Source organism: Phycodurus eques, chromosome 7 (genome assembly GCF_024500275.1).
Source record: "Phycodurus eques isolate BA_2022a chromosome 7, UOR_Pequ_1.1, whole genome shotgun sequence".
In the NCBI taxonomy this organism is placed as follows: Eukaryota; Metazoa; Chordata; class Actinopteri; order Syngnathiformes; family Syngnathidae; genus Phycodurus; species Phycodurus eques.
Window position 1 is genome coordinate 18,228,345 of NC_084531.1, and position 25,931 is coordinate 18,254,275.

Sequence of the window (25,931 nt, forward strand, 5' to 3'; positions counted from 1 at the left end):
GGGCATGTTGTCAAATTGTGCCTCATCTGCTAGCTAGAGTAATGGTGGTCCATCTATTCAATTGGATTAGAGGAGGGATTTCACTGTGGTATTAATCTGACAAGACAGCAGCCGGCCACCCGAGCTGGACTCAAACCGAGCTGCGTTGTAGCGCCTGTCACACTCGCTCCACTGCTTGACTGCAATCAGGATGAACCTGTTCTGCTTCTCATTGGTAAGAAATACACTTCTGTGTGCGTGCGTGTGCGTGCGTGTATGTGTGTGTGCACGCGTTATCTGCTAGCTTTATTTTTGCAGAGGAAGTGTTGCATTTAAAGTGTGCATGGGACGTGATTGTTAGGGGTAATAAGAAAAGGACTCCAGCTGTATGGGGAGCTACTTTTTATTAGATTTTTTTTTTTTTACTGCTGTTAAAAAGTGGCAACAGCTATACTATTTGTGTGTATATTATAGTATTATTATTTATATTTGTGTAGACTACTTTATATCCTAAGAATGGCAAATGAGTGCACTCATTCCAGTGCTGCAAGACACATTATGTACAACTGCATAATAGAGTGGGATTGAGTATATTAAGTATCAAATAATAATGATAATAAAATATATGTATATAATATTAATAATATATAAATAATAATATCGATAATTACAAATCCTTACAAATATTATAATAATAAAAAAAAAGGATTGACACTGTCAAAGAAATTTAATTATCTCAGTTCAAAACTTTTGTCCAAACTGTTTACCTACAAATGCAGGTAAACAGTTTCTTAAATGAATTAAAATTATGGATACTTATATTAAGGATCATCCTACGTTATGTGGTCTTTAATGACAGTTAACGTCCCAGTTGATTCTGACATGCAATAACTCCACAATGTTGAGTGCGTCCATGTTTATGTTCTTATCGTTTCTCCATAAAAGTCCTTTTTATTTGATTTTGAACTCTATTATTGTTAATACACTGGTTATATTGTTTATTATTATTCCAAAAAATGTGATTCTACAAATGAATTTATAGACAGCTCCACCCTGGACACATTTTGCAGAAAGGATTGTGGTTTATTTAGCGACTAGAGAGGGGCAAAATATTACACACGACAATGCAAACTACAACATATTGTTAAATGAATATTCATCTTACAGCGTTCTATCTTTGTAAAGGCAGACTTTGTGATACTAACCAATTGCACCACAGAGACAGGATAAATATCCATTACATTGTGCAGGTGTACCTAAAGTTGTGGCCTGAAGTGCTACATGTGGCTGGTCTCATCTGTGCACAGATCAGAATCAGAATCAGAATCAGAATCATAATCATCTTTCTTTGCCAAGTATGTCCAAAAAACACACAAGGAATTTGTCTCCGGTAGTTGGAGCCGCTCTAGTACGACAACAGACAGTCAATTGACAGAGAACACTTTGGAGACAAAAAGACATTGACAAAAAAAAAAAAAAAACAGTCACTGAGCAGTAAAGGGTTGCCAGTTATCTGGTAATGTCGGTACATTATTATTATTTTTTTTTTTGACAATTGTGCAAAAAGATGCAGAGTCCTCTAGATGTTGGGGTTGTGCAGCAGTAATGAGGATTACTCTCTAACCTCCGGCTAGATTGTCTTCTGTGTTATCACGTGCGCTATTATTATTAGAAACCGGGCCTAAATAGACAGGACATGGATATTGATCAAGACATTGGAAATGGGGATGGATAACCTATTCCAGTTTTATAATGATGAGTTATTACAGAGCATACACAGAGTGACCATGTAACATATTGTCACTTCTAAGTAGACCTTGTACTAAGTTCAGCGAGGTGAAAACTGGTTATGTTCTTAGAAGGAATGTGAACGAGCCAAACACATTATTAATCTACTCTCAAATCTCTTTGGAGGAATTGCAATCCATCCTGACATCAGAGCTTTGGGGCAGCATGAGCATTAATATCGCTACAGCCATATCCAATCCTCAATATGATTTGATTCTTTGTGTCGTGTTCCTAAGGAATCAGTCAACATGCACTACTTAGTCGAACGCATGCCGATCTGTGCTGCTGGTTGACCTCGAAGTTGTTCTGAATTTAGCATAAAAAAAAATTAAAGTAAAGGGGGAAGTTCCATAAGTAATGCTATAATTGATAATGTTCACAAGTGCATTGTAAGTGCATCTGCACAAGAGTCTGCTTGGTAGTATTCATATTTGTATTTAAATGATATGTAACCACAGTGATAGAGAATTGGAAACCGGAGAAGGAATTGGTCAGATAGCACGCATCCATTTTTGCTATGTTGACACGCTCGCGTCTCAACAAGCCCGCAATCAATACGTTTCCGACGCTCCTCCGCCAAGCCATGCAAATACAGTTTATACAGGATACGTAATTTTTTTTTTACAACAATACTTAACAATAATTATAAATCAATATGTACCTGGAGATGAAATAGACAAGCACGCCGACTCTCATGCAATGTACATAGTGCACCGTGCATCATTGAATGGGGGCGATAGAGGAAACCCCCTTACAATGTCCACACGCTCTCCTTTACAAAATGCAAACAGTACTACTTAGGTTAGCTGGCTGTGAACATGGCAAAGTACAGATCGAGACTGGAATATTTATTTATCTTATTTAAGCCATTGCTATGGGAAGGATTTACTGTACATTAAACTGCGTAAAAAATATGCGTATTGCGGTAAAATGGGCTTGATCGATTTAAGTGGATAGAAGTCCAGCACTAACATTACTACAGCAGCTCATTCAGAATGCTGCAGCTCGGGTTCTGACCAGAACAAAGAGGTCAGAGCATATTAATCCAATTCTAAAGTCTTTACACTAACTCCAAGTCAGCTTTACAATAGATTTTAAAGTTCTGCTACTGATCTATACATCACTAAATGGTTTATGTCCTGAATACATGAAAGTAATGCTAATGGTATATAAACCCAGTAGGGCTCTGAGATCTACAGATCAAATAGTGGAGCACAGAGTCCAAAGCAAACATGGTGAAACAACATTTAGCTATTATGCGGCACACAAATGAAATAAGTTGAAGTCATGTCAGCCCCAAGTGTGAATGTTTTTAAGTACAGGTTAAAAACTATTCTGTTTTCTCGTGCTTTTTAGACCATTTCCACTTTTAAATGATATTTCTTGCACTGTAAATTCTTTTAATTGTACTTTTATTTTTCTCTTTGTTTTAAAAGTTTATAAGCAGTTCTTTCTTTGTTCTTAAATGCTTTTAATCATGTAAAGCACACTGAGTTATCTTGTGTATGAAATGTGCTTTATAAATACATTTGCTTTGCTTTGCTCACTGAGTCACTGACAGTAGTTGTCAAACTCTTCTTCGTTTGTGCCTCTGTCTGTATTATACTGCCTCCTGGTGGCCAGGGCACAAACACTAAAGGAGCACAATGTGGCACTGCTATGGATTAATAAAATTTCCACACATTTCATTGGGGAACGATATTTGAGATACATGTGTTCTGAGTTACGAGCATGGTCAAGGTACAAATTGATGTCATAGGTCACTGCAATTGTATGGTTCTTTGTGTACTGAGCTGGCACATCATTTCTTATTTCACATTAAGTTGCATTTACAGTTCTATGTTTATCTTCATACTCTTTGTCTTTGCCATCACTGGTAACCACAAATAAAAAAAACACACTCAGCCAAAGAACAAGTAAAACAACTTGTGGAGTTAACAATTTGGATACTCACTGAGTTGAGACATCACAAATAATAAGTTTTGAACTCCAACCCTAACCACTAAGGATAAGCAGTACAGAAAATGGATGGATGGATAGACTTGGAGGTTCCACTGTATTATGTAATAATCTGTCCACTAAAATGATTATTTGCTCATTTAGTATGACTCTGCCCTCCTACTATACACCCCCCCTCCACACACCCTCACTAGTATAACCTTAAAAAGATGCTTGATGTTCCAGCCACCCCGTCAGATTTAGCACACAGACGAGATTAATTCCATTCATGAACTAGAGTGCGGTGGAAAGAAATCCGCTAAAATGGCTCCACACTGTCTACCAGAAGGATGAGCACAATCCCCCCCCCCCCCCCTCGCCCCCGCCCCCCAATTCCCTTTTACGATTTAAAAAAAAGGACATAATTGGACCCTTTGGCTTTTCATTGGGGTGGTATGAACAAACGTATACAAAGCAAATTTTTAATATATCAATTTGTCATTGATGCTTGTACAGCTGAAGGAAACGAACTGGTCCTGAGGTCAATTCTTCAACCACCTCCATAAACTCTCCAATGTATGATAGAAAGCTAAAGAGGAATTTGACCTTTCAACACATCAATGTCCAAATGCATACGTCCAAATCAACAAAAGAATGGTTTCATCAGAAGAAAATGTTCAGGCCCAAACCTAATTAAAAATCAGTTCTGTGGATGTGTTCACTTTCTATATTGACTATGTGAGTCTGTTACAAAATGACTACTGACATAGGTTTGTGTGTCTATATGTACATGCCACCAGGAGGGTTCAATGGACAGCCTGTATGAGGCTGCGCAGACCTCCGGCGACAGCCCCCCTCAACCCATTCCGAGCCGCTCATGCAGCCGCTCGTGCAGCCCGGCGCTCCTGCTGGACGACGATGCGAGGTGGAGGGGTTCCGGAAGGTCTATTTCTATGGTGAGAGGTGCTCAAGTGCTCGTGGAATTTGGAAAGTTCTGCATATGAGCTCGCAAGGGTTCCCGCACGATTTGCCAAAAAAGGGAAGGGAGCAAAGCACCTCTCAGAGCAATTGATGAGGAAGCAGCTGCTCATCAGATTGAATCATATAAAACAAAGCTGATTATGAAACCATCACAGTGAAAACAGCCCAGATGACTTATACCCTCATACCCTTTATTGGGGAAGGAACCATATTTGGAAACATCCATGTGTTAGGAGTCCATAGATCCACATGATTACTGAATTTGATTCATGAAATTTACAGCACTGTGCAAAAACCTTAGACCACAATTAGACTTAGTTTTACAAATGATCATATGCATTATCAATTCAATGTCAAATGCAGTGTACTTCCTGGTTCATGGAGGATGACAAACAGACAGGCGGTATCATCATGATTCCGGGGTTAGGTTGGACAGTCAAATTTACTTGTCCAGAAATAAATGTAAATCAATCAATCAATGCACTGTAAATCATTTGGAAATTTATGACAAATCTTTGACTTTTTGGTAGAAAAATGCCCATATGAGTTGAAAATGTTATGTTTAACCAGGCCATTTTCAGATTTTACAATGGCGACGTTCACTCGAGCCATCTCATTCTGGGCCAAACCGATAGCAAGCGCATCATCAGACAATTTTTTTTTAATGAAAAATTAGTTTTCTCATTTTTGTATAATCCTGCACACTGTACTACTAACTATCCTATTGTTTTCTGTCTTGTCAAAACAAAATGATCTTTGTAATATAATCTGTAATCTTTATTTGATATTTTATTTTATTTAGTATTTCCATGACTGCTTGAGTATATCCTTGCAATTTGTGACATAAAGTAACATTAACAATTTCATATTTTACATCAGGAAATGACAATGAGGCCAGGCACCAACGCTCATAAAAAGAAAATAAGGTAAGCTTCCTATACATATATGGAACCAAAACATATTCAATTTTGCTGTCAAAGGCAAATATAAATGTCATATTTGTGTTTTATGACACAGGCTGAATTGCATTAGAAATACCGTATTTTCAAGACCACAAGGTGCACCGCATTAAAAGGCGCAGTCTCAGTTACGGGGTCTATTTCTGTATTTAACACATACATAAGGCGCACCGTATTATTGGGTGCAGGCATGGTAAAACATATGCTATCTTAAAACATACGGTAGCATGCACGCTAAAACATACGCTAGCATGTATGCTAGCGTATGTTTTTAAAAAGGCAGCGGGAGCAAAAGTGAGTTTGGTTGTACTTTATTGAAGTATTTAACAATGTACTCATGTTATTTTTTGACCAATCCTCATCCACAAATCCATCAAAGTCCTCATCTTCTGTTTCCGAAATGAACAGCTGGGCAAGTTCTCCATCAAACACGCCAGGTTCCCTCTCGTCATTGTCGGAGTCAGTCTCGTTGCCGTGCGGCTCCTCAGAAATGATGCCGGCTTTTACGAAAGCTCAAACAACAGTGCAAGCAGACGTTAGCCCGAGCATCCACAATCCATTCACAAATTGTGGCGTAACTCGCCCGGCGCTGCCTCCTAGTCTTAGTAAAGCTGTGTTCGCCATCTGTCATCCATCGCTCCCACGCCGCTCGCAACTTCACTTTGAACGCCCTGTTTACACCGATGTCCAGCGGTTGGAGAATGATGGCAAGCTCCAAGTTATTGCACTCATTCGAATGGTGACTGTAGAGACGCTTCTCCCGGCTGTTCTTTGCTCAATAATCCATTGCTCGAGTTGGTCTTCCAACTCGGGCCACCTCGCCTTGTTTCCGCGGAAACTCGGCTTCGTCTTCTTGACTTGACGAAGCTCGTTTTCCTGCTTCCTCCACTTGCGAACCATGCATTCGTTGATCTTGAATTCTCTTGCGGCTGCTCGATTCTCATGTCCCTCCGTGTAATTGATAGCTTGCAGTTTAAACTGTGCTTCGTAAGTGTGTCTCTTCGTAGGTGCCGTTTTCGGGGGTTCTTAGCCAAACCCAAACTGTTTTGCACAATGCACACCCCGGCGCTATATACCTACTGGGGGTCGTGCCTTTAGCGTCCTCTGTCGCGCGCACCCTTCCTCCTTTAACGTCCACATGCTGTACTCAGTCACGTCCGCCTTTCCTCTATATAAGCAGCCTGTCGGCAGGAAATTCTCCCAGTCAGTCAAGCGGAGCGCTCAACAAAAAAAAAAAAAAAAACATTTACAGATTTTGGAACTTGGTGCACACATAAGGCGCGCCGCAATGTAAGGCGCCCCCCGTCCATTTTGGAGAAAATGTAAGACTTTTAAGTGCGCCTTATGGTCGTGAAAATACGGTACATAATAATCCAGCCTAGCGTGCAGGCCCGTGCCTACGTGCTCTTCATTGTGGAATGTGTGTGCCAACATGCAAGCCATAAGGGTTTCCCACAAGGCTGGAAAGGCTCTATGTTTATGTTCTCGGGACGCTAATACTGTAAATCCCGCAGCACAGCAGACAGCTTCTTAAGAAGCAACCCTGTCACACCACATCCTTCCCTCATCTGGTCTGCAAGAGGCCTATAGGAGGCACGCTGACAGCTTCATTGAAAGTTATAAATTGCAAGTTGTAAAGACTTAGTTTTTCATGGTCAGGGTAATACAGAATATAGATCAAGGGGATTATGGCTTTGGGGTCATTGAACTAAGCGGATTGAAAGCCCACCTATTTAGTCCCTAGACTCTCCAATATACCGGTGCCTTTATTTCTAAGAACCACTCCTTTCTGGATTTTTTTTAAGACCATCTAATAAATATGCAGTTGAATTTACACACAATAATTTTAAATGAATACCAGTTTGTAAAAAAATAAAATAAATAATAATAATCTTGGTAATTGATTTGTCTGTTAACCATACTTTCAGAACACAGGTATCCAAATCCGCATCAGACAATGAAACGCTGGGTGAGTTCAATCAGTTCACTTTTTTACTGAGGTAAAATGGTGTTGTTACTGTTGTTTTAATCTGAAATACATTTTAAAAACATAAATACTGTGGAACCTCTCAGGTTGGACAATTTTTCTAACAAGAAATCATGGAAAAAAAGAAATAATCAATTCCAATGGCTAAACTGCCACCATCATAAAACCTGTCGAAGCTGTACAGGCAAAATTTTAGTCACATTTTTAACAGTCTTCCAAGTGTATAAACAAGATAACCACTCTTCATATTAAAGATGTTAAAACAGTAAGACACATCCAATGGCAAATCGCAAAGGTGTGTACTAGTTACACGAGCGCAAAAATAAGTTAACCACTTCAAACATAAAAACAGTGCAGCAGGAGTACTTTGTTGTAGAGGTTCCGCTGTATTCAGATTAAACCCAGAAATGACCTACTCTGCAGACTTTCCACTTTTGACCGTGCTCGGTTCACCCTGACTTTTCAACTAACATCCTCCACATTTGTGACTTGTTCCCCCTGCTAAACAGATAACGCTGTTCATAATGTGGCGCTTTGGAAGGCTTCCAAGAGCCCAGAAGATTTAGTCCACATTGCCAACAACCACAATGAAGGTAAATAGGGAATAAATCAGTTAAGCTGAACTATAGGTCAATGTTCATTTGGGCTCTCCGCAGGGGGCTACTCTCCCCCGTCCTTCCCTTTAGGAGACATTTAATCAAAACTGTGTAGAACTCTGCAATGTGGAATAATGATCTATTACTGCATATACAAATAGAAAACAAATTCTGAAGTGCTCAGGATAATAAGTGAAAATGGCTCGATGGACGCCATTTTCATGTGGCAAATAGGTGATTGATGCTACTTTTTTCTTCAAAACTCTCTCTTTTTTTGTAGTGATGAAGAGGACGAAGCACAGAGGAGACAGCAAAGGAGGGAAATCAGCTCATCATTCTGGTACCCAAAAAAGGGAGAAAAATTCCCCATGTCAGGTAAATCACTATGTGTTCTTAAGTTTGCTTAAAACCTGTTAAAATGAATTTGGCTCAAATTTTGCATTGTGCATCCATATTTTGCTAGCTGTTCTAATAAACACATAAAAGCACTATACTGTATGTTTTAGTAGGGGAAACCTTAGGTAAACAATCATTAAAACACATTAAACACCGAACAACGAACTTAAAGATGATGAAAACACATCACCATCCTCACCAAACCAATGCAGAAGCTCTCATGACAGCTCAAAATCAATATATTCCATCAGCAACAACCTTAGTTTCCTGTAAAAAAATAAAATAAAAATAAAAAATAAAACAAATTAAAACAGAAGACAAAAGGACCAAAGACATCAGAGCCAACCTGTGAAGGTTTACTAAGAAATGTCAATTGTTATATGGAAATGGGTTTAATGGATGATAATAAATCTTGTTACGTCAATAAAACGCAAATGTCTGGGAGTTGGTTGCATGGCTCAATACCAACCTTAAACACTGTGGCCTCTGATTGGTCAAATTAGATGCGATTCAGTCAAACTGACCAATGAATCTCTGATATAAAGTAGGTCAGAGGTAAGATGCCCTTTTTATGCATTGCCCAGACTCATAACTTCAAAAACAGGTTGAATTCAGTCCCATTGACATCAAATTTGTGTTCACTGTAAAATATAAACAGTTTTACTTGAGTATGACCTCATAAAACACAGGTGTGCAACTTGTATTCCACAAGTTTGAGACCTTTCTCCGCTAAAACCACTCTATAAACTGTTTCACTTTCGCATCACACTTGGTACAGGACATGATGATTTTTGCTTTTTCTATGGATTTCTAAACTTTTGGACAACAGCCTCCATAAAATCAAGAAGAATTTTCACTCAACATAGGGAAATGACTGAGGGAGGAATCTCACTAGTGTTATTATACCAGATAGAGAGGTAAGATACTGTAAACATTCAATTTGCTTATATCGTTTTGTGAAAGTTTTTAAAAGTGTCTAAAATATGCATAGGGGCTGCAAAAGGCAAGAATACTGTAACATATACCGGTAAATATTTTGAACTTATTGTACAGTATATTAAATGTTCCAAAGCAAACAACCTTTTAAACAAGATGCATTCAAAGTTCACATTCATTACCACTATTTTGTGTCTGTCTCTGGTGAGCAAAATTAATTCAATGTTAAATGCTGATTGGGTTTTAATACAGTGCAGATGGTCCAAAGAGCGCCGTGGCTCGGTGTAATCTCTGAGCCACATGGCAGAGCAAGAGAAAGGGCTTAGAGCCCCCGTGGCAGGTCACCTAGCGTCTATTCCTACTAAAGCTCATAATAGTGAGAAGCAAACAAAGCCGTGGATAAGCAGCAGCCACATTTTAAATTGAAATTATTATTATGATTTTTTAATGTCTATCTGTGCTTCTTTTCAGAACATCAACACCAAAGGAGCGGCAACAGAGTCTAAACCAGCAGCAAAAAGGAACCAAAAACCTGGAAAGAAAACAACTGGAAAGAATGGAAAAGAGGGGGCGAAGAAAAGTCACAATACTATTGGTAAAGGTTTTTCAACTAAAATGGCACTCAGTAGAGCGCCAAATTCTTCATGGTCCTAAAGACCCAATCCCGCATATGCCCAATTTAGTCAGTAAGTGTTTCTTTTCCACTGAATCGTAGCCATAAGGCTCGACGTGGCTCGACTTATTATTTTCACTGTCAAAACCAGCCACAACAAGATCATATTTGTACTACGTGGGCAGCCGAGGACTCCAAGCATCCCGAGCCAATACCATATGTATTTTGGAATCCATGAACCATTATTACTCGTTGATTAAGAAACGTTGTAACTGTGGCTCTCATTGTAATATTGGACAATGCATTCCTCGGAAATGATACGCATCCTAACATTAGTTTATCCTGGCTGTTACAGTATTATTAGCAGTATTATTATAAACATGAAAAGTAGCTACCATCTTTGTGGGGGGGAAGAAGCATGGAATGAGCACTTAAAAGGCCTCTAAAATTCTCCCAAACTAATACATTCACAAAAAACAAAAAAGTATTGAATACTTAACTATTCTACTGGAAATCTCCGCACTGGTAAATGTCCTACTATTATCTGGATCCCCATCAAAATCTAATTTGTAATTCCGTTTGGCTCATGCTCAGCGGCTCCAGATTAACGGAAATCAGGTTGCGTTTGATTCTATACTGAAGAAATGTGGACAATGTGATCTATTATACATTGATCACACTGGCTATGTCTGCAAAATGCCAAATTGAAAAACGACTGTGCCCGTGCCTGCCCGTGGACGCAACGATGCCTAAGAACTCAAGTCATGTTGTCACCTTCAGTTTTCTATCTATGGGAACTCATGTTATTTACATCTTCTATTGTCTTCAGTGCACCCCCCGGCAGGACCCTCAAGTCCCCCCATGGGGCCACACTACCTGAATGTGCCCTACAGGTACGAAAGGAGGATCTACTTGGGCAAGTCCTCCACCCTTCCCACGCAGGAAAACACAACTCCAGGCCGCTGCACCGATATGATCAGCCTGTCTGGTGGTGCGACTCTTACTCACTACCACAATCACAGCCATAACCAGCGGTGGAGCAACCCGGCTGACAACAGTCCCACCTGGGGCACCGTCGAGCACACATGCCGCAGGCCGCTCACGGAGTACCGCCCGTCCTCCAGCGACTTCAGCCTGCTTCACGGGAAGAAGATGCAACAGCACGAAGACGAGGACGGCGGCCTGAGTGCAAACTGTAAACCCCTGATTCCCTCAAATGTGACGCGGTCCGCCACTGACTTGGATCTGTCAGAACCCAACGTAAGTCTCCAGCGCAGTACGAAGCAACACACCTAATTGACATTTGAGCTTTTTCTTAGTCACACCACATTAACTGCCACTTGTTGCTAGGCGGAGGTCATTGGGTTTGATCATGACTGCTCCACAAACTCAGAAAAAAAAGAAGAAAAAAGCAACACCCGCTAGGCTGTTTGAATGACAACTGGAAGTCAGACAAACAGAAGGAAATTATTGCAGAAAAGAATTATGAGATAGTCCATTAATAAAACCACAATCAATTTAACAAATGAAAGTATGCTCTGTATTAAATATAAAATACAGTTAAGGCCAAAATGATTATGCATACCGCAGCCAAAGTGAAAGAGCATTTTAATTAAGTGAATGGGTATTATTTTTCGAGAAATGACACAAGGAAGAAGCGAGATGGTAAGATGTCGAATTCATAGATATTAATAGAACATTTTTGTATGCTATCATCGGTGGCACAGTGGACGACTGGTTAGCACATTTGCTTCACAGTTCTGAGGACACCACAGTGTACCCCGGCACGTACCTCCAGCACGCCCGCAACCCAAGTGAGCATAAGCGGTACAGAAAATAGATGGAAGGATCTCCTATAATCTTTGCCCCTTTTATCGACACATGCATATTCAATATTTTAATGCGCTGAATGATGCTGGACGTTAGCAGGTTTTAAAATGGTGAAAAAGAATGGGTTTTCTCCAAAATCTCTGGCATATGAATAATTATTTTTGAAATTTGAAAACAAATGAACAAAAATAAAAAAATATATATATATATTATATATTTAACACAAGAATGTTTGCCAGTTTCTTTTGCCCTTTCTTGCCAGAAAATACCCATTACCACACATAAAAAATACCACATAAAATCACAAACTCAAAATTGGGCCAAGGTGTGAATAGGTTTAGGCTTAAACATTCATAATAGAAAGAAAAACAGCAACATCTGCTCTGTTGCCCCTTGAGTCCATTGTTTATGGTCTATTGCAAGATTCAAATCGATCAACTTGGACATTGTCATAGCACTGATTGACTGATCTCAGAGGTCAGAGTTTTATGTGTTTGTTTGACATCTTTCCCAACATAAGATGCCTGATGATAATACCCAGTGGGCAGGTCCACTGTTTGTCCTCTCTGGCACATTTTCTGAAGCTAAACATGACTCATGAGGGGACTGTTTACAATGAGTAGGATGATCCCATAGATCAGGGGTGTCCAAACTTTTTGCAAAGAGGGCCAGATTTGGTCAGGAGAAAAGGTATGGGGGCCTGACATTTGTCGAACCATTACCATTGTAAATTAACATGTAAATATGTAACTGTATCACTTTGCTGTCTGCAGCTAGGTCGATATTGCAAATGAGAATCTGTTTTCGATTGCATTACCAGGATAGTGCAAGGTTAAAATAATAATAAATTAAATACAAACGAACTATTTTATGAAAGTTGACTGAAATGTTTTAGAAACACATATTTATTGATTTTGTTTTAACAAATCACATCCCAGTGCATTTTGACAAATATACTATTCTGAGTTGACTATATACTATAGTCAAACTATACTACTGATTTGTCAAATCAGATGACAGAAATTTGACAAAACTGTGGTTTGATGATCACAAAAAATGAATTCACTGAGACTCGTAGCTCGCCTTTGTAGAATTTTCATTTGAGTCACGCGCTCTTGTGAAAATGCGCTGCTGTGCTTTCAAAACAACTTCCAGTGGCTTCAGTTTTTTGGCGCATTGGTTCGCCGTTAGCTTGTCGTAGTTAGCATGTTTCGTCTGGTAGTGCCTCTTAATATTAAATTATTTGAAAACAGCCATAGTCTCTTGGCAAATTAGGCAGACACAGTTGTTTCGTATGTCAGTGAAAAAATCCACTCCGCCTGGGCACGGCGGCCCTCGTTGTCAACTTTCCTCTTTTTAGTTTCAGTTGCCATTTTAGAAATGGGCTAAAAACATACCACAGGGGTAAAAGTGCAGCCACAGGTCTACTGCCACCCTCTGGTGAAATATAAAATGCCTTTTTTTTTTTGTATGTGTGTATTGTTTACTGTGGTAAACTTTGCTAGCGGGCTACATATCATTGATTTTATGACATGATGCTTCGGGCCGGAGAAAATTTGGCCACGGGCCGGCTTTGGCCCGCGGGCCGGACTTTGGGCATGCCTGCCATAGATAGACGACAAGATCCCAATAGGAGGTATAGTGTCACACTTAAGACAAAGTGTCTCCTAAGGATCATTTACACAAGACTCATTTGTTGTCTGAAAATTGACTTTGCAGGTAAGCACAGTTTGCTTGGGCGACCGTACATGAAACTTTGTGTAGATGTACCTTTAAAAGGGGAGGGTGTTCATCTCTTAATGGTGAGAAACATTTGTCAAAAGCACATACTAGAAAAGGAAAATATTTTTTTTTCCACTGGGAAAACAAATGAGGCACTCTTCCACTTAGATGAACTACATACATGGAAAGTAGCATGCAAGTCTGAACAATACGCTGATAGTATAGTGGAATATAGGCCATGCTCCAATTAGTCACCGGCTGCGTCACCCACTTGAAAAAATAGGTGCTTCCTCTTTCACCATCAGGATGGAAGTGAGGTAGTCAGGTAGTAAGTGTACTGTAATTACCTCAGTTCATAGACATTAAAGAGGTAAGTACTGAGATTTTGCACTCTAACCAAAGCAGCAGTACCTATTGCGAGTAAACAGTCCCTCCTCCCTTATGACACTCCTAATGAAGTACATCCTCGGTTATTATGTTTTGGAAATACTCATGACAAGTCATGCTCTGAGACAAAGTTCAAAGAAAATGATATTGAAAAACAGTCAAAACAATTACATTTAAAAGACTCCCCTGTGGGTCAGCGTAAAAACATGAGAAACTGCAATCTGGATTGACAGGGGTTTGTGGCTGATTGCAAACACAGGGATTAGGCAACTGTTTTGTCTTTAGAATCCTTTATTTTTAACAAGTGAGCGCTAGTAGTCTTCCTGAATGCAATGTAATCTACTGGGGACATCAGATAGTGTTTTTTTTCCCCCCCACTGTAAAAGCCCTGAAGTGTGTCATTACGATCCACAAAAGGAGAAGATCGAACAAGTGACAGACGGGAAAGGATTTCAACACAACAAAGTTACCACTTCGAGGATCAGCACTTCCTCAAACACAAAGCCCAACATTAAGAAATGAATAGAAAAGAAACTCAAAATCTTCTGGCATCATGTAACCTTAACTTGGTTCCACATGGCTATTATTAAATGGACAGTTTGTGGAATACTGAACTTTTCCCAATTTACTTTTCCTAGTTTTATGTGGAGGGGGGGAAAAAGAAAATGTGCAAAAATGACCTTGCAGTTCAAAAAAAACAACAACTTAAATTTCATTGAAAACGAGCACAGAACTCCACTAAGGTTGGAGCAATATGCGTTTGCCCTGATGCACACCACTTCCTGGTTTGTCAACGATGGCGTAAAATGATGGGGTGAACCATTCTTCTTGAGACGAACGTGAGTGACTAAGTGACATATCAGCCACATCCGATGTTAACAGGCCACTTCCTGGTTCACAGAGGATGACCTTAGGTAATGGGATCGTAACTTTTTTGATAGCTGGAGGGGGGGGGGGGGGGGATTAAAAAGAGCAAAAACAGCCCCCCCCTCCCCCTTACGAAAAGTTTTAAAAAACGGCGGTGCACCATATTTTGGGTTTGTTTGTCCATCCACGTTAAGGATGACATTAATAAAATTGGATTAGAAGAGCAACAATTCATTAACTACTATTTTGATAATTAATCGCTTAGAGACATTGTTTAACTTAAAATTGTTCCAAATTCTGTGAATTTCAGTCTCTCAAAAGTAAATCTCAGATTTTTGGAGTTCTTCATGAACGCAGAGTGATTATCTATGTGTTTAATCAAAAACAAAAAAAGACATTTGGAAGAGTCTGCATTTACTTTTGAAAACGGACAAAACCAGTGACTGAATCATAATCGATTTACTGTATGTTTGTGCATTTTATGCACGGTCAAATTAAAATAATCTCCTGTCTTTGAATAAAAGAAAGTAAATAAAACAAAGTTTTGTTAATCTGATTCATTTGATTAATCGATAAAGCAATTGACAGATTAATCATTTATCAAAATAATCTGTAGTTGCAGCCCAAAATTGGAGTTTTTTTTATTCTGTGGCGGCAGTTCTAACTAACAAAATCTAAAAAATAAAATCCTCTAACAAGAGAAAATACAGTAAATGCTGAAATACTGTAATTGTGTTTGTCACTATGTTAGTTTGGCATTTTCTGGTTTAATGTCCTGCGATTGGCTGGCCACCGGTCCAGGGTGTAGTCCAGGCACCAGTGCACATATGACCATAGTGGGGATAAGTGGTTCAGAGAATGAATGGATGGATGGATGGTTTAGTGTCAAGATGTTTGAAACAGACTAGCAGGACTCATTCAAAATAAACTCTCCTTAAAATGTGAAAATAAAAATGATGGAGCGACAACTTGTAACGTTTTCTCGGTGAATGGAAGTTTGTCTACTCGATTGAGTGACGACCAGTCCTGGGTGTACCCCACCGCTCACCCATAAGATACAAAGAATAGACTGGGATAGCTCGCTTGCCTCCTCGAAGAGAGGGAATGTTTCCATCGTCTTTTAAACGGAGAAGAAGTGGTAATGGTATCTGACCAAAAGTAAAAATACAATTCAACAAAACAACAACTTTAACTATCTGTGACGTCACTTCACCTCAAGTATCAGCTCGCCTCTAAACCAAATGGAACTGTTCCTGTATATGATGTTGATGTTTTAGTCGAGCGGGGCCACAAAGCCTCAATTTTCCCCTTTCAAAAGCGATTCTGCAACAACAGACACAAAGTCAGTTGCTTCACATCCTGTGTGTTGCAAGGAAGTCAGACACACAGCCGCGCAGCCTCCGCGCCAGACCGTACTCTAGAGTCAGGAGACCCTCCCCAAAAATAAAGAAGACAAGAGTGAAGATTAAGACTTGAAAATGTTGCAGAGGGCAGCTTCCAATGTGTCCGACAAAACAAAGAGCAGCAAACTAAAGGTAGGAGGAGACACTTTCAATGGAATATTCAAATTCTACCTATAACGTTTGAAAATTTTCAAGGAAGATATGAGTCATTTGTTATTTAGCTATAAAACACATTGTTCTTGTATTCCCACATTTAAAAAAAAAAAAAAATCAATAAATTAGATTAAAATGAAAACGAGGGCTTTAGAATTAAACCCTCCAACTGGCCTGTTTGTATTTTTGGATGGCGAACGATGTTGTTTAGCCCATCGCGGCATTAAATCAATCCACAGAGGACAATCGAGGAGCGTGCGGCTCATATTTAACCCAGGATTTTCCCAGGGATTACTTGGTTTACATAATTATTCGCTGCTCTGTTGTGCAGATGACGGAGGGTTTGGGAGAGATTAGAATGACTATTAGTTTTATGGAAAATTTGGGCTAAAAAAAAGTATTAAAATTCGGAAAGAAAGGGAAGCAAGCATGAGTGCGTAATTTTAACTCTGTTTACTGTATTAGATAATTCATAAATACTCGTCACGACAATGTGTTACTTAATATATACTCACTGGCCACAACATTACGTACACCATGCACAATATAATGACAGCCAATACATGAGCTGCATTGAAAACATTTTCAAAAGGCTACAAGTGGTGTTGACCTGATCTACATCAAACTGGGAGCTGATTCTAATAATTATGTATTATTCGCTTTATGTAAGAGTCAAAATATTAGAAACACCTCAGCATGATTATTGTGCAGCCCAACAACTGTCTTCATGGTCTTCAGACTGTAAGAGCATGTGGTTTGTTTTGACAATGACACTTAAAAAATAATAAATGTCATCCACAGCACACCACAAGTTTTGGGAGATTTGAAGGTCTCAGACATAATCCATCTGCAGCCAAAGCAGAAGAGAATGGAGCAAATATGGTTTGTACATTTTACTTTTCAGGCTGGCCTTACAATAAAATCACACACACAAAAAAAACATTTTTCTCAGAAATCGGATTTTAATTATGCTTTCCCTTTTGCTCATAAAAATATCAAATGATAATTACAGTACATTATTCAAAACAAAGTTCGTTTTTGTCCCGTCCGTCCCCCCCACCCTTATGGGATTTGCTTTATTTCTCCTGAGACAAGGTTTTGCAACAGATTTTTTTAAAGTAAAGTTCTTTTTTGAGACATAACTTGCATCAACTTCAACATAAATAATTGAGATAACAATTTTTTTTTTTGTTATTTACCCATAAGAAAATAACTGCTTCCTCATGCAAAAATATGCCTTTTGTCAAAACATGTATGAATAATTTAACAGTCAAAGGGCATGGCTTAACTGGTCCATATGTAAAACAGTAAAACTAACTCCTTTTTGTCATACGCAAAACAATGTGGAAATTATTTTGCTCGTGTTGTCTGTTAACGGGATTCAGTCACTTTTTTTAAAAAAAATAATAGACATGAGAAGGGTCAGAAAAGGTGTTAAATTACAAATTATTATTATTTTTTTAAATAGAAATAGATGAAAAGAAAAGTCAGAAATGTTTTATTTCGGGTTAATCAGAAGCACTTTCAACGGTGTCAGGTGTATTCTTACTTTCATTTTACATTAGTTTGTTCTCTCTTTTTTCCCCACATTCGGAATGCAGAGACTGTGTGCGAAATTGCCACTAATTTCCACAAAACTTGTTTCCACAGTTATCTGAAGAATGTGAGATCTTGGAACCAAACAAGTCAGCTGGGATTGGGAAGAAAATGAAGGCCATTTCACTGACCATGCGCAGAAAAATGGGCAAAAAACACGCCAAATCCTTTTCTGAGGAGAAGGTGAGCTTTCGTAATAGCACAATATTGACATCTAAGTTAACTTACTGGCTAAAAATTGAAAGTTAATGTGCTGCAATGAACATTATCATCGTTGACTCGTGACAGGGTGATGACACAGAGACAGAGATTACACCTGCAACTGAAAAGAACTCGACGAGGGCCAGCAACTCCTTGGAAAGTCTTTACAGCGGCCAAAGTTCCTCAAGTACGCATAAAAATCTCATCACATGGTTCTATCCGTATAGGAAAGGTTTTGTATATGTATATGTAAAAAAAAAAAAAATGTTTATATTTTTTTGCCAGTCTGAGCATGCGCGAAGTCCAACACAGCCAATCAGAAATGGCGGAACACAGTGCAGTAGTACGAGTTTTTGACGCCTCTCCAGCGAAATGTACAGTTACTGCACTGCTATTGTTGTCAGTGAAGGTGTATGACTCACCAAAGTCTTGGTATGCCGATGAAGGGTATTATTAATTTAAACAAAATACGTTCGGTTGACCTGTGAAGAATCCACGAACAGCTTGTTGCGCATGTGCATAATGTTTCTATGAAGATATCATACCGCCATCTACTGGCCTGGCATGCGTATTGCTACGTTTCGTGGAAACGTAAGCGCGTCTCCCATATTGAATGTGGCAGATATGCCCCGTGAACTAATGCAAGTCGATGGACTTGGACTACATGTACGCCATACAAAGTGTACGAATTTAATGGCTCTCGTTCACACACGCGCTGATATAGTTGGGAAACACCATTCACAAAATATCCAACTTTTATTTTTAATTATAAATGTTTACTCCTGGCGACTGACTGGTTAGAACATCTGCCTCACAGTTCTGGGGACGCGGGTTCAATTCCGGCCTCGACTGTGTGGAGTTTGGATATTGTCCCCGTGCCTGCGTGGGTTTTCTCCGGGCACTCCGGTTTCCTCCGACATCCCCAAAACATGCATGGTAGGTTAATTGAAGACTCTAAATTGCCCATAGGTGTGAATGTGAGTGCGAATGGTTGTTTGTTTCTGTGTGCCCTGCGATTGGCTGGCGACCAGTTCAGGGTGTACCCCGCCTCTCGCCCAGAGTCAGCTAGGATGGGCTCCAGCATCCCCGTGACCCTAATGAGGATAAGCAGTAAAGAAAATGGATGGATGGATGCATGTTTACTCCGATATAACTAAGCACTGAACCAATCAACAGCATTTTTCAGTTTTGAGTGTTTACAGCTAACACCTTTATGTAACTCTGTAACTGTGATCATTAATATTGAAATATTAATATATTAAATGTTTCATCTGTGTCTACTCTACAATAACCAGATCCTGCAATGTAGACATGACAATGTATTTCCTATTTTTTTTTCTTCTTAACTCTTTTCCTAAAGATACAGTACAGTGAGATGCAAAATATGTAATGCTACTTGGTTTGTGCTTGACGTGTCTTCAGGCGGTGTAACCAGTGAGTCCAATGGTTCTGGTCAGAGGGACAGTCTGAGGTTGGAGGAGGACGGTTCCTATCAGGGTCAGTTCTGTGGCAGAGCTCGTGTCCACACAGACTTCGTCCCCAGCCCTTACGACACGGACTCCCTCAAACTTAAGGTCTGACACGTGTCTTAATATGATATAGTGGTCTTGTGGAAATTGAAAAAACATTAAGTGCGATCCAAATATCAATTTTCTATTTATGTTCCAGGGTGGTGACATTATCAGCATCATCGCTAAGCCTCCAATGGGCATCTGGACAGGCATGCTCAACAACAGGGTGGGAAACTTCAAGTTCATCTACGTGGACGTTTTGGTGGAGAAGGAGGAAAAAGAAGAAGGAGGAGAAGATGAAGATGATGATGACGATGACGATGCTCCCAAGATACGACAACAGAAATTGTGCAAAAGACCTCGACCCAAAACGTTGCTGGAGCTATTGGAGCGCTTGAATCTGGAGGTGAGGATGCTGATATTTGTAGAAGGTACAGCATGTTTGGTCACCCGTTGCTAGGCAGAATTCACAGCTGTGAAAGGACAGGGAGTGGCGGCAGAAACAGGACGTCAGACAGACACTAAGGATATTTCTCCTAAAAGAGCCATGTCATCATATTAATCAGTTTCTTTAAATACATGCATCTAGATGCCATAAGTAAATAAATATTGAAATTAACAAGCTTTTCTTCAGCACAAGCCCACCTTCTAGATGTAGTAGGTTACCCCTACTGCAAAATCACCTTCATTCAATTCAGAGAACATAATTTGTAAAGTGTGATCTCTCCCAGGAGTACGCCTCTGCCCTGCTGCTCAATGGCTACCAGACGGTGGAGGACCTTACCCACCTTCAGGAAAAACATCTCCTCGAGCTCAACGTCAAAGACCCCGAGCACAGACGCAAGCTGCTGGCTGCCTCCCAGTTGCACTACTCAGAAGGTCAGCAACACACACACCGAGTCAGTGTTTGCACAAACCCTTCAGTTTTCTTCTAGGAAGCAAAAACTCTTGTGGCATTCACAATATTTTTTTGAAACCTATCCCGTGTTATTTGTTGAAAACCCTGCCAATTCGCCATTTTTGTTTTGTTTTGACAAATCAGAATTTTTGTTTACATGGGAAAATACGGTCTACTACGGAGCCCCTAAAGTGACATGGAAGAGGCTAAAATCTTTGCATTATCTCACAATAAACACTGGAAGTATTGTGGTATAGTTTTAACTATTAATATAGGTAATTACCAGTATAATCACATTTTGGGGTGACCCCTGCTATTCTCAGATGTCCCAAGCTGGGCCATGTACAGTGTAGATAAAACTTCAGGGGAACTGTGATAGCAAGCCCCCCCCCCCACCCCCCGAAACATTAACTGATGAATGCTCACAACACATTAATTCATCCATTTTCCGTGCGGCTTATCCTCACTAGGGTCGCGGGCGTGCTGGAGCCCATCCCAGCTATCTCCGGGCGAGAGGCGGGGTACACCCTGAGCTGGTCGCCAGCCAGTTGCAGGGCACATATGAACAAATAACCATTCGCACTCACTGTCACACGTACAGGCAATTTAGAGTTTTCAATTAACCTACCATGCTTGTTTTGGGGATGTGGGAGGAAACCGGAGTACCCGGAGAAAACCCACGCAGTCACGGGGAGAGCATGCAAACGCCACACAGGCGAGACTTTATTTGAACCCGGGTCCTCAGAACTGTGTAGCAGATGTGTTAACCAATTTTCCACTGTGCCGCTGCTCACAACACAGTGTAACTATAAATATGTTTGGCGTCATATTTCTTTATAAATGCAGTATGGCCGTCAGATTACTGATAGGAAAATGGTTCCCCACTGCTTCTAAAACCTAAAGTGTATTACCCAAGATTTTAACCACTCGAATAAACATCCAGTCTCTAAAACTCCCCCTCAGTGAGTTGGCAATATTTTTGACACCTTCAAATGTAAAACGGCAGAAGAAAGCTGTGATGTTTTAGGCCTTACAGGAACTATAGAGTGTTATCTTGCTGGTGGCTTCCTGATAGTCACATAGAACGTGCTGAAGCGGCAGGACAGTGTTTCTTTCTGCCGTCTCGAAGCAGAAAGCAAAAATACCCATTATGAGTGTGTAGGTGGAACAGAACTGGCGGGTTAAATTCAGCCTTGCTTGTTGTATTACCACACTGAACCCTGGCAGATGTGCCTGAGGCAAAGTAAAGGTCATTTGATTTGTTTTGTTTTTTCCCTGTGACAAAACAGATGGCAGCTTGTTGTCGTCGCATGTCAGTCATTTAAGCAGCTGGGACTCCATTTGGCTAGTAACTTGGCAACCTGGATAGAAAATGATTAGGAAATTAGTAAATATTATTTTTTTTTGTAATGAAAAATCACAGAGGGTGACAAAATAGTGAGAGAGTGGTTCGCACATCTTCCTCACAATTCTGACGTTTAGGGTTCAAATCTGGGCTTCAGCCTTGCTGTGTGGAGTTGACATGTTCTCCCTGTGCTTGTGGGGTTTTTCTCTGAGTACTCCAGCTTCCTCTCACATTCCATAAACATGTAGGTTACGTTCATTGAAGATTCTAAAGTTGCCATATAGGTATGAATAGAGGTGGGACCAAGTCATTGCTTTGCAAGTCACAAGTAAGTCTCAAGTCCCGATTCAAGTCCCAAGTCAAGACATGCAAGTCCCGAGTCAAGTCGCAAGTCCTATACTTTGGGTTTCGAGTCCTTTCGAGTCATTTTTACCAACAAAATCCAAATATATTTTAATAGATATCATATTTATATTTAATTAATATGTACATATTATATATTGCATTTGTATATTTAATATATTTTAAAATCCCTATGTATTTATCAAAACAAATTTGATAAACAAGTGCACTGAACCTTTATAAGAAAACTAGGGGACTGATCCAAGTTTTTGCATCTTCAAAGCCAATCGTCAAGGGGGGGCTTAGCTTAGTTTATTGCACCTTGAAAACCAATTGATAGGAGGTTTTCAGTTATTCTATAAAAATGCTATGCTATGTCTTACTTTTTATTTTATTTGTATCTTTTTTTTTGCAGTAGCATTTAGGAAAAACAGAGTATCATAAAAAAGGAAACTGTTTAGATTAAAGTAATTTATATATAGTTTGTTTCTTTATTAAAGATTTGGACACTTTAATCTAGTTTTAAGACCTAAATATTCAACTTCATTGGTTTTTCAAACCATTTTTGTCACCTTGTTTCCTGTAACTGTTTAGTTACCGCATTATTATGAGTATTTGCTTGACATTATTAGGGTTGTTTTTGTACAGTGTATCTAAGTGCTGCAGTTGAGTTCTTGCACTTTATTGTTCTTCTCGCTGTTGCCATTTTCTGAAACCAAAAGTGATAAACTTGATGACACTTTTACAGTAAATGCATATTCAGCACAGTACTGGTTTATTTTTTTAAATGTACTTTTAGGAGGCCTAAATGACATTGAATATCCCACTTCGTGTATTATCACTTGAAATGTTGTGTGATTTTGTAAATGTTTTTTTTTTTTTTTAATGTATTCTATGCATTACAATCCCTCAAGGGGAAATCCAACGATGTTGAATAATCAATATTATTGGCAGAAATTGTAACCCTAATGAAGACAAGCACTAGAGAAAATGGATGGATACAAATTACAGAGGACAGATATCCAAAAGAATAAGTTTGTGTTTGTTGCATTATTCAACCACCTTTCCGGGTAATTTCCAGTCAAATTCTGACTTTTGTGCCACCAGGTGATGATGTCAAAGATGAGGAAGAGAGCAAATTACCAGGTGGTCCACATGAGGAAGACAGTGACTGTCCTAGGGACTCGGGTTGCTTCATCCCGTCCGAGTGCTCAGACAGCAAGGAGGATGCAGAGCAGCTCACAGACACCGTGGCTTCTTAACATTGTACTCATTTGAAGGACGCATACATTTAAAAGTGCATGTGGATATTTGCAAATGTTATGATGTGCAGACTCCCTCTCGACTTGGTTTGGTGATATACTTAACATCATCTTGTCACATTTTCAACAATAATCACCATGTTGTGTGTCATTGTGTTCAAAATCACCACTTTATTGTATTTATTTAATTCAAAATCATTCTGTATTTTTACTTCTCTATTCATTAATCTATCATTAGAAACTCATTAATTATATCCTTTCAGAATGTATTGTTACCTTTATTTTCTATGCATAAAGTGATGAGTGGGGATGAGTGAGGATTTGGATAGGCGGCACGGTGGTTAGACTGGTTAGAGCGTCTGCCTCACAGTTCTGAGGACTGGGGTTCAATCCTCGGCCCCGCCTGTGTGGAGTTTGCATGTTTTCCCCGTGCCTGCGTGGGTTTTCTCCGGGCACTCCGGTATCCTCCCATATCCCAAAAACATGCATGGTAGGTTAATTGAAGACTCTAAATTGCCCTGTAGGTGTGAATGTGAGTTCGAATGGTTGTTTGTTTGTATGTGCCCTGCGATTGGCTGGCAACCAGTTCAGGGTATACCCCGCCTCCTGCCAGATGACAGCTGGGATAGGCTCCAGCACGCCTGCGACCCTTGTGAGGATAACCGGCTCAGAAAATGGATGGATGGATAATGTATTTGCCTTACTGTATATACATACTTTACTGTGCACCAAGTTAAATGTGTTTGTGTGAATGGCAAGGAGAGACAATAGTGTATTAATGTGAATTTCACTGTAAATAACAATTGATAAACACTGCCAACTATCTTATTGAGTCTAATTATTCTTGTTATTACAATACTGGAAACACTGAATTAATGTTAGTGAAAATAATAATGAAAATGTATTTATTAAAATTTATTTTAATAGTAATGTAAATGTGCTTTTTAAACAAAAATAGTAAAATAATTACAAACACTTTTAAACAACCATTTAAAATGATTTTGAATCAATAATTTTTTTAATTGTAATAATGCAAACACTTTGGATTGATATTAATCCAAAAATAAAATGAATATATTTAATAATAATTTAATAAGAAAGTACACATTCTTCATTTGAAAAAAAACTTTTTTATGAAGTACTTTTAGTAATGATACATTTCGAATAAATCAATGTTTTCAAAATAATTTTGAATATTTTCTTACTTTATTATAGTACTTGTAACAATTATTAATAACTACTAATATTCATAATTTTTATTAAAATAATAATAAGAAGAATGATATATTAGTTTTAAGAATGTAAACATTTTTATTCAAAAAGTATGTGTATTTTAAACAAGGTACTTTTCAAAATAGTAAACTTTGAAAATTTGTTTTGAATGTTTTCAATTACAAAATTGGAAAAACTTTGAATTGATATTAATAAAAATAAAAAAACGTTTGTTTTAATAATGTATATATTTGTGTTTAAAAATACATTGATACTTTTTTGTAACAAAGTATGTACTTTTAGAAATTACATACTTTTACGTAATAATTTAAAACATTGAAAACCATAATAACAAGGATGTGCTGCATACAGTTGCAAACAATACCATATATGCACAACAAGGAAACGGCACGGTGAGAGACGGGTTAGCATATCTGCATCACAGTTTTGGGGACTCGGGTTCAATTCCAGCCTCGCCTGTGTGGAGTTTGCATGCCTGGGTGGGTTTTCTCCGGGCACTCCGGTTTCCTCCCACATTCCAAAACCATGTTCTGTTTTGATAGCACACACTTTAACGTTGGCAGAAAAACTAAACCTCATAAAAATCGATTGAGAAATTGGCAAATTATGATATAATATCCAATGTACATGCATTGCCTTTGATGGGAACGTTGACCCAACCAACGTGGCCGTCACGTAGGCACGTCGCTATATAGCCGGGCTGCTACCGCACGCTGGCTTTTGGGCGGATGTAGTTTTCTATTCTTTTTATTTATTTATTTATATTGTTGTTATTAGTATTTTTTAATTAGTGCAATGTAGTTTTCCATTTATATCTGTGGTGCCAAAGGTCCACTCCGCGGAACACAAGAATATAGCGAGAACCTTTATTTTATGACGCTTTTGTTTTGCACATCAAATGTACATGAGTGCAGCACGAGAATATCGCGAGAACCTTTTATTTATTTTTTTTACACGTTATTCTGGGAAATGTAGTATTAAACGAAAACAGCTTTTGCGCTCACCCCC

The 25,931-nt window shown here is 39.1% G+C and overlaps 1 protein-coding gene across 1 annotated transcript; it reads left to right on the forward strand.

The window, feature by feature from the left end:
* The first annotated feature begins 129 nt into the window (after positions 1-129).
* On the forward strand, positions 130-24,509 carry samsn1a (SAM domain, SH3 domain and nuclear localisation signals 1a). The gene is made up of 15 exons (XM_061682062.1): positions 130-214; positions 4,506-4,661; positions 5,566-5,612; positions 7,574-7,614; positions 8,142-8,225; positions 8,509-8,603; positions 10,032-10,155; positions 11,003-11,433; positions 17,337-17,417; positions 18,186-18,314; positions 18,420-18,519; positions 19,755-19,906; positions 20,001-20,249; positions 20,575-20,722; positions 23,536-24,509. Exons 1-15 carry the CDS (start codon positions 191-193, stop codon positions 23,688-23,690), a joined length of 2,016 nt encoding a protein of 671 aa, XP_061538046.1. The 5' UTR covers positions 130-190; the 3' UTR covers positions 23,691-24,509.
* Positions 24,510-25,931: the final 1,422 nt, after the last annotated feature.

What these genes read in the sequence shown, in the direction of transcription:
- samsn1a (XM_061682062.1), top strand. Translation starts at nt 191, where the DNA reads ATGAACCTGTTCTGCTTCTCATTG. An exon ending in CCGGAAGGTCTATTTCTATG is followed by an intron (nt 4,662 to 5,565) that starts GTGAGAGGTGCT and finishes ATTTTACATCAG; the next exon opens with GAAATGACAATGAGGCCAGG. An exon ending in AGAAAAATTCCCCATGTCAG is followed by an intron (nt 8,604 to 10,031) that starts GTAAATCACTAT and finishes GCTTCTTTTCAG; the next exon opens with AACATCAACACCAAAGGAGC.